The following is a 10,369-nucleotide window of genomic DNA, read 5'->3' on the forward strand; positions in this document are numbered from 1 at the left end:
TAGGTGCCTGCCCAGCGACCACTGCTGGTGCTGCCACTGTTCACCACAGAGTTTGGGAGTTTGGGCAAGAGACAATTTCTTTTTAATTAGTAAATCTCCCTTGTTCCCCATTTCTCATTTCAGACCACCAAAAGGGAGCTTCCCTTGGAGCTCATGCTATCTTTCTCTTTGAACCCAGTGTGTAGGTTTGGGTTTCAAGCTGCCCTTGAGTCTAGACCAAGAGATGATGGATGGTGGAGAAGAAAAAGAAAAAAAAAATCGGGATGGGGAATACGTGTAAATCTATGGCTGATTCATATCAATGTATGACAAAAAATTAAAAAAAAAAAAAAATTCACCGTGAGTTTGTTGGTACCTTGCATTCCAGTTTCCTTCCCAGGTATGCATGGTAGCACTCATTTTTCAGAGCCCTCAGATGACTGCTCCATGCATTTCTGTCTAAAGTTTTTAATTACATTTGGCGGGAAAGCAGGGTGGAGACGGCTTACTTAATCTTGATGAAAACTGGAATCTGTCTTCTGGCTTTTGCTCTCCCCCGACTTTAGAAATTGCTCTTTTTCAATGCCGCTTTGTTGGCTTTTCCTATTTGATGGGCTTTAAATATTAGTGTTCCCCTTGTTTCACTTAGGCAGCTTTCACACTGTTTGTTGTTGTTGTTCAGTTGCTAAGTTGTGTCTGACTCTTTGTGACCCAATGGACTGCAGCACACCAGGCTTCCCTATCCTTCAGTATCTCCCAGAGTTTGTGCAAACTCATGTCCATTGTGTCAATGATGTGTCAATCATCTCATCATCTGTCTGCCCCCTCCCCCTCTTGCCCTCAGTCTTTCCCAGCATCAGGGTCTCTTCCAGTCGGCACTTCACATCAGGTGGCTAAAGTACTGGAGCTTCAGCATCAGTCCTCCCAATGAATATTCAGTGTTTTGCACACTGTATACTCTCTCCCTAGTTAATGTTAACCATTTTCAATACTTAAATTATTATATATATATATGCAAATATGTCACAAGTTTATATCTCAAGGCTGATCTTTCTCATTAATTCCAAACCAGCATACCCAACTGACATCTCTTACACATCTCAAAATCATGACAGATTCCACATGTCTAAATTACAACTCATGGCTTCCCTTCAACCCCTAAACTTGGTCCAGTATTCCCCATGTCAGTTAATGACATATCAGGCTTCTCTGACACCCAGAAGCCACCTTTGACATCCTCATCTCTCTCACTATAGGAATGGTCAAGTACTTAATTGAACAGCCATCAAAAGTTTATTACATGCATATTTGTATTCAACAGATGTTCACTGAGCACGATCCTTCACAAAAGTATGCACCAAATGCCTTTCCTGTGTCAGACTTTGCGCTAAGCTCTGGGTCTCCAGTGGTAAATGAAATTGATGTGGTCCCTGCCTCAAAGAACCTACAGACTAGTGAGAGAAATATTAAACAAGCAAACCCACAAATTATTATCAGATTACAAATTTTGATGAATGCTTTCAATAAAAAGACACAGCACAACACTTTTGTAGAATGAAAAGGAATCGGAGTTTCCCAAAGCAAAGACTATAAATGGTGGGTAATCAGATTATGAAAGATTATTATGCATGTCATCTTAAGGACTTCAAGCTTTCGGGTAATAAAAAGCCACTAAGGGGTTTAAATGGGAAGTGACATGATTCAGTTTTTTTTTAAAGCATAAATCTGGTCATGTCACCAATCATTCAGGAACTGACTGTCAGAGGTGGTTTTACCTTCTTGTCAAATATACTCCTCTTTTTAATACCTGACAATAATCCCTCACCTGAGACTCTATAAAATTAAGGATCGTAATTGAGATGGAGTTTAACCCAAACTGATTGATATGGAGTCTAATCCAAATGACAGAATGTACCAGTTGCCAATAATTTCCTTTTACTAAAGGAAATCTATGAAACACATTTATATTTATATTGACTTGTTGTTTTTCACAGCAACTTTAGGTAACATATGGCTATAATACTGTAACTCCTAATCTCTTAGCCAAGAGCTACCAGGGAGATATCTGCCTAGGTTCCATCCTGGGTCCTCTTCTGACATAAGGGTCATTTATAACCTGCTTCAGTGACTCATGTCAACTAGCGTTGTCAAAGATGATATACTAATTACTAAGGGTATTCAGTATCTGTGTCTTCAAATTCTCATCGTTCACTCTCTGCAGTAAAGATTTCAGCTACTTCTGTAACTCTGGTTCTTCCTGTTTATATTTGGCATCACACATATTACAGCTAATTCCAGGAGACAGAAAATTCATTCTAAAATCCACCTCTGCTACTTTAATAAAATACTACTATCAAATATCACTTTAAGATGGCTTATAAACCAACAGACCTCATTGCCCATGCTGTTTCTTCTTCATAATTTTCACGAGTGGTACTTACTTCTCAAATACAGTGACTAATTAAAAGATGATAAACTTACTAGTTTACTGACTTATGTAAACATAAAAGATACAAAATAATAGGAATCCATGACTTTGTGAAGTCAATCATCCAATGAAGAAAAAAAAGACATACACACATAAAAAAAGACCTAATTAGTAGTATGGGTGGTATACCAACATAGAAACACATACAAGTTGTGCAAGTATATAGGTGCTTGGAAAAACAAAGTTAGCAAGTGAGCAAATCAAGCAGGCATTACAACCTTACTCAAGAAGTCGAGTTTTAATGAGCAGTTTTCAATGAGGAAGAGTAGAGAGCCACTCAGCATATAGAACAAGCTCTGGCAAAGAAACCCAAAGGATGAGGGTTACAGTTCTGATTTTACAACTGTGTGATGATGAGCCAAGTATTTTAATTTTCAAAGATTCTGTCTTATTGCTTAAGTAACCAAGGCCATTGTGTCTTTGTTTCTTTATGCTCCCACTTCATTCTGGAAAGGATTTACAGCAGAGATGATAGACAAGTTTCTTCTGGCACCAGAGTTTACAGACTCTAAATTCAACCCAGTTTCCTTCTGGAACAAATGTGTGATGACTCTATAGCCCCAAACTTCTCACAACCATAAGACAGAAAAGACAAAAATTACAACTAAATGCAAATTGGAACCTACTATCGTCCATAGGCAATTACTCTATATACACCTATTTCACAACTGTAAAATGACAAAGGTCAAGCACAAGTTAGTTTACTGAGCGTGAGTATATTGTCTTGAATTTTTCTGGTGAGTTCTACCAAGGACACACCCCTGGAAAGAAATCACGGACACACAGTCAGAGATGTTCCTGTGTTTGCTGCAAGTACATTTTGCCCAGCACTTTTTTCACTGCATCTTTGACTTCTTTGTTTCTTAAACTGTAAATTATGGGATTCAGCATAGGAGTAAGCACTCCATAAAGCAACGAGATGATTTTATCTATTTCTTGTGAGCCTGATGAAGAAGGCTTTAGGTACATGGAGAGAGCAGCCCCGTAATACAAGATCACCACAGTCAAGTGGGCACCACAGGTAGAAAAGGCTTTGCTTCTGCCCTCTGCTGAGCTGATTCTCAGAATAGTGGAAAGGATGAAGACGTAAGAGATGCAAATTAAGAGCATTGGAACGGGCAGGAGGAGCACACTGATCACCAGCATGATTGTGTCCATGAGCAGGGACTGTGTGCAAGCTAGCTTCAGCACTGCCAGAATTTCGCACGTGAAGTGGTCAATGAGATTCCCACAGCGGGGTATCCGTAGGGCGAAGCTCGTTTCCAGCAGGGCTGTCAGAGAGCCTGTCACCCAGGAGATGGTGGCCATCTGCACACAGACCCGTCTGTTCATGATGATGGGGTATCTCAGCGGACTACAAATGGCCACATATCGGTCATAGGCCATCACAGCCAGGAGCACACACTCCGTGGAGCCCATGGCAAGGGACAGATACATCTGTACAGCACACCCAGAAAAGATGATGGTTTTCTGGGATGACAGCAAGTTCACCAGCAAAGTAGGAATCGAAGCAGATGTGTAACAAATATCCATGAAAGAGAGATTTCCAAGGAACAAGTACATGGGCGTCTGAAGACGTGAGTCTACGACAGTGATTAAAATAAGAGTGCTGTTGCCCAAGAGGGTTATCAGATACATTAAAAGGCTGAAGACAAAGAGAACAATCTCTAACTTTGGGTATCTAGAAAAACCTTCCAGGAAAAAGAAACTCCAGCTGGTGAGATTTTCGCCTTGCATTTGCTTCCTTTTACCTGTAGTTATTCTAATATGATTCTATTCACTTTATCTGAGGACAAAAACAGATGGATAAAGTATAATGTTCATTGATTTAGGAAAACACTTTTGAACTTATTTCCACTATTAAAAACACAATTTTACCACAAGAAGTCACAGGACAATGTATCTATTGATCGAAGAGGAGGAGAAACAGGTTAGATCTACATAAAAAGTTGATTCTTTCAAAACAAAATTTAGAGAAGAGTGGATTTGAAAACAAGAATAAACAAATTTAATATGTGAGTCTCAGCTTGCAATCCTTTGCTTGGCACACAGCAGGCTTTCAGTAAACAGCTGAAAGTACTCAGTAATCAAAAATATGAAAGAACAATGAATATATTATTGAGCACTAATTAGAAAAGTAAGTCAAATAAATGAGGAAAAGAAAGCACATTTGTAAAAATGAAAACCAGTAATGATCTTTACTGGAAGAAAAGGAGAATTCTTGGAAGGAACAAGTAAATGAATTTTAAACTAACACCTATGAAGTTCTGGGTCTAAATGATCTTCCAGCTAACAGCTTGGAGGTCCATACACCTGTTTCAAAAATGGTGACATTGTTTGTAGCATTGCAGATACCCATTCTGATTCTATGTAAGAGCCAGTTTACAAGTCATGCAAAATAACCCACCTCATTTAAAAACTGTTACATCCACTATAAAGTTTTATTCATTATAGGGACCCATATCTTTGTATGTAAATAGTTCTAAAAATTATACCCAGGCAATACTCCTGTTATACACTAAAACTCATGAAGATTCAGGAAATGTAGAAATGAAACTCCCTTTAAAACTTATCTTAAAATTTCTTTGCAACAAGATGGATAAACTTGGAGGATATTATGCTTGGTAAAATCAGTCAAAGACAAATACTGTATGATATCACTAATAGTGGAATCTAAAAGATAAAACAGATGAGTGAATATAACAAAAAAAGATTACAGATCATCTAATTATCTACAAGACACTTAAGGTTTTATTTCTTTTGTTTTTACATTTCACATTATTAACCAAAAAAAATTTTAAACTTACCTTGCTTACTGATATTGCTCTTTATCACCATCAATCTTTCTCCTTTCCCCACTAGTTCTTTCCTTTCTATTTTCAAATATATTGTTCTTAAAAATTCCCTTCATTGTCATGCTACATATGCAAATTACACTCTATTTTTGCTCTTCCTTTCACAGGTAAATTCCTGTTATATGGTTTATCTTGCAGCAATTCACTCTTCACTTTCTCATCACTAATTTGTTACTTTCAGTCAATATTATCATTTGTCTTCCAGTTCTTCGTATTTAAAAACCTGGCCTAAAGGGTGATGATGAAAATAATAATGCCGTGGGCAATGCCTTATATCATGGCTGTGTAACAGGGACATGATATTTGTCAAATACCTTTCATTATATTACATTATTATCTCTGACCTCTTCCTCACTGTATCGCATATCCAGTCTATTATCAAATCTGTCACTTTTTTCCTGTTTATCAGACCTCCAACAGCTTACACTGAGGTCCAAACATTATCAGGAATCCTAAATACCCTGAGTATTTTAGGGAATACTTGTCAGTGCTACTGCCCTCTGAGGTGACTGAGCATGCAGAGTTTCTGCTTTTCTTCCTAAGAGCTTCATTTTCCCTATGTCCTAGTAGTTAGTTCTTATTTGTTAGTTAAGAGTTGACTTCTTAGAAACTTCTCTACCAGATTTTATATTTAACAAATTTCATACAAAATTTTTATTATATTACTGCAGGAGATGACTTCAACAAAATAGGTTTTTGTGCCATTTTTTAGACTAGCAATGAAAACAGTTTTTTCAAGAATGAAAAATCAGCTCAGTTGCCTGGGACTTGATATCTTCTATTGTTTAAAAATAGTAGCCAAAAAAAATAAATAAATAAAAATAAAAAAATAAAAATAGTAGCCAAGAAAAATTGAGTTCCCTATCACCAATGCCAATTAAAATATTATTTATGATATACATCATAAACTTAGCTATGTGCAAGAAAGAATGAATGCACCCATGTTTAAAATGTTAAACATATTCCTTAAAAGTCAACAATGCAAATCATTTCTTTCAGAAGTATTGTCTGATACCTCAGTAACTAAAAATGCCAAGGTATAACAATTGAAATACTATGCAAATTTAAATGCTCTGTTGTTTTGGGGAAATACCTGTCGTCCCTGAACAATTTAAAGTTCAGCAGCTATAAGTTCATGCAGAGGTTTGAAACTTTAGATCCTTCAGGGATAAAGTCCCAAAGATCCAACTATATCAAACTTTTAAACATTGAGACAGAGAGTGAACCACAGTTCTCCCAAAATAATTTCAAAGAGCTAATAAAATTTTCATAGAATTTTTCATAGAATTTTCTTTCTCCTCTCTGTCCAACCCAGCCAATGAAGAGTTTTTTTCTTGAAAGTTTACAGTTAAGAGTACTTCACAGTGTATAGAGAAAAAAGAGCCCTAAAATTCTAAAACCTGTATTTTTTTTACTTGTGAAACTACATGTATCTTTTTTCATTTTTGAAACTGCTCCCTAGTTTTCAGAGAATAAAGGAAGAAAGTGTACTCATTAAGCCACTTGTCCCAAGAAATGATCAGAACTTTTAGCTTCCCTGATAGATCAATTGGTAAAGAATCCATCTGCAATGCCAGAGATCTGACCTGGGTTCAGCCCCTGGATTGGGAAGATCCCCTGGAGAAGGGAAAGGCTACCCACCCCAGTACTCTGACCTACAGAATTCCATAGACTGTATAGTCCATGGGATCACAAAGAATTGAACACAACTCAGCTCAGCGACTTAAAAAAAAAAAATTATCCAATTACATATATTGAGAGGGCCTTAAAACAAAAGACACATCCCCACCCACACCTTTGTTTCTAAAGGCATTTCTCAGTTAAAAGCAAAAATAGCTCCTTAGAGAAATGGCTGATGTCAAGGCTAGAGCAGGTAAAGGACAAGATTAGCTTGCAGTAATTTATTGCACTAGAACAGTAAGAAAGTATGCAAAGAACTGAGATATTTCAAAGGGCTTTAGGAGCCCACTTGATGAGGCTCCCATTGGCCAGGTCTGGGACAGATTATTTTGAGCATCAAAGTAAATAATGGTAAAAATGGATTATAATCCATAGAAGGGGATAAGTGCATGAATTCTTTTGGAAGGGAGGGAAGAAGGCAGGGTCTTCCTTATAGCAGAATGCTAAACTATAAACATGGAAGAATGATGTAGTTACAAAATCATCAATCAAGGATTGGGCTGTTACAGCAATAGATTATCATAGGTAAAGTGTTACTGCAGGTAAATGTAAATATCATAGTTGCACAAGCAAAAGTTGGATAAGAGAGGATATTTACATGATATCAAAGTATCCCACAGCAAACTACTAATTTCAAAAACAAGATAGTAACAGCTTTATAGCAGATACCTTACCATCACCAATAATGGGACATACATCCACGTGACCTTGAGAAATCTGTATGCAGGTCAGGAGGCAACAGTTAGAACTGGACATGGAACAACAGTCTGGTGCCAAGTAGGAAAAGGAGAACGTCAAGGCTGTATGTTGTCACCCTGCTTATTTAACTTATGTGCAGAGCACAGCATGAGAAACACTGGGCTGTAGGAAGCACAAGCTGGAACCAAGATTTCCAGGAGAAATATCAATAACCTCAGATATGCAGATGACACCACCCTTATGGCAGAAAGTGAAGAACTAAAGAGTCTTTTGATGAAAGTGAAAGAGGAGAATGAAAAAGTTGGCTTAAAGCTCAACATTCAGAAAACTAAGATCATGGCATCTGGTCCCATCACTTCATGGCAAATAGATGAGAACACGGTAGAAACAGTGGAAAGAGTGACAGACTTTATCTTCTTCGGCTCCAAAATCACTGCAGATGGTGACTGCAGCCATGAAATTAAAAGATGCTTGCTCCTTGGAAGAAAAGTTATGACCAACCCAGACAGCATATTAAAAAGCAGAGACATTACTTTGCCAACAAAGGTCCGTCTAGTCAAAGCTATAATTTTTCCAGTAGTCATGTATGGATGTGAGAGTTGGACTAAAGAAAGCTGAGCGCCGAAGAATTGATGCTTTTGAACTGTGGTGTTGGAGAAGACTCTTGAGAGTCCCTTGGACTGAAAGGAGATCCAACCAGTCCATCCTAAAGGAAATCAGTCCTGAATATTCATTGGAAGGACAGATGTTGAAGCTGAAACTCCAATACTTTGGCCACGTGATGCGAAGAACTGACACATTTGAAAAGACCCTTGATGCAGGGAAAGATTGAAGGCGGGAAGAGAAGGGGACGACAGAGGATGAGATGGTTGGATGGCATCACCGACTCAATAGACATGAGTTTGAGTACACTCCGGGAGTTGGTGACGGACAAGGAGGCCGGGCTTGCTGCGGTCCATGGGGTCGCAAAGAGTCAGACACACCTGAGCGACTGAACTGAACTGATATCCACGTGCCTCCATTGAGGACACAGTAGCACTTCTGGGGTATTCCTCTCCAAAGTACATAACCTGAATCTAATCATAAGGGAACAAAACTAGTCAATTAAACTGAGGGATACTCCACAAAATAACCAGCCCGATACTGTTCAAAAGTATCAAGGCCAGGTCTCCGCAGGTGGCCTAGGGCTCAGATGGCAGTTTGCATCACCTTGCCCACAGGGTGCGTGATGACGCAGGAGCAGACCTATGCCCGCTTGCACGGCCCGGTCCTCAGCACGTCAGGAAGTCCGCAGCCCAGGTGCCCCACGCTGCACCGAGGCCTCCTCCCCGCTCTACAGCTCCAGCCGGCCGTCAGAGCCAAGACGGTTGCATCCCTCAGCACCGAAGATGGTTGCGTCCCTCTGTACCCATACATGAGCTGTCCTGCTGACCGCAGGACAGCAGGCGGGCCGCTGGGCGGCCGGGACGCCCACAAGGCCGACGCCATGGTGGTTGTGCGCCCATGGAGACCATCCAGGTGAAGTTTATCCGCGACCAGACTGTCCCTAAACCCATGGGACAGAGGATTCCTCCACAGTCAGGGAGATTGTTCGGAAGCAAGGACGAAAGAGGACTCACCAGGGCTTCTAGCCGCCGCATTGCACCAGACCATCCGCTTCTTGGTCAGTAGCTCGCTGCACGACCAACAGGTAACCCAGAGCCGAACTGCAGCGAGCCCCTGAAACCGCTGACCACCGGGGTTTCGAGCTATCGCGAGAGCAGCCAGGGGCTTCGAGAACACACCTCTGCAAGAGATCAAACCCCCGTACAGGGCCTGGAGGCGCAGCAACACTGAACACGTGGACGAACACGTGAATGAACACGTGGACAGCTGCTCGCGGGTCGTGAGGGGTGAGGGGCTCAAGGCAATCTACAATGGCACCACCCCCCACCCCAGCCTACCCGGACGTGGCCCTCGTGTTCATCAGCCACGGTGAAGTGGTGAAGCTGCTCAATAAAGCGGGGAAGATGGACAGAGCCCTGAGGGTCTGAGAGGGAAGGCTAAAGATCTGTAAAAACAGTGATATCTTATATTGAATTTTAGGCTGTTGGCAGGTCTTAGCTATTCTCTATTCCCTCTTTTATTCTCAAAGATTCAGTTAAAGTCATATAAACACAACAGTCTTTGGAAATGGAACTGTGGCTAATGGAGGAACAGGAGGAGTTGCCAGAATGGGGAACTTGTGGTTTGCGAGGCATTTAAGGAAATCCCTGTCCAATCATTAGCTGACCACCAGGCTAACTGAACAGAGACTTAGGCGATCAAGTCCAATAAAGAACTGAGACTTTACAGAATTAGTTCAGGAAGTAACTAAAATAGAACAGAGCAACTGGAAACAAACTGTGCAATGGGAGGAGAATCCGATTTCCAGATTTGCCATATAATGTTTTAGTGTCCAGTTTTCAACAAAAAAAAAATGAGACATTTAAAGAAACAGGAAAATATGGCCCATTTTTAATAATGATAGAAAGGTCAATCCATCAAGAAGACATAACAGCTTGTTGATGCTCTTCAATCACGGAGTCATGTTCGACTCTTCGGACCCCACGGGCTGCAGCACACCAGACTTCCTTGTCCTTCACTATCTTCCAGAGTTTGTTAAAATTCATGTCCACTGTAATGGTGA

At 40.1% G+C, this 10,369-nt stretch overlaps 1 protein-coding gene across 1 annotated transcript; it reads right to left on the bottom strand.

Annotated features, from left to right (window-relative positions):
* Positions 1-3,253: 3,253 nt before the first annotated feature.
* Positions 3,254-4,291, bottom strand: LOC122431947 (olfactory receptor 2K2). The gene has a single exon (XM_043453610.1). The coding sequence runs from the start codon at positions 4,202-4,204 to the stop codon at positions 3,254-3,256; it is 951 nt and encodes a 316-aa protein (XP_043309545.1). The 5' UTR covers positions 4,205-4,291.
* Positions 4,292-10,369: the final 6,078 nt, after the last annotated feature.

This window comes from Cervus canadensis, chromosome 30 (genome assembly GCF_019320065.1).
Source record: "Cervus canadensis isolate Bull #8, Minnesota chromosome 30, ASM1932006v1, whole genome shotgun sequence".
In the NCBI taxonomy this organism is placed as follows: domain Eukaryota; kingdom Metazoa; phylum Chordata; class Mammalia; order Artiodactyla; family Cervidae; genus Cervus; species Cervus canadensis.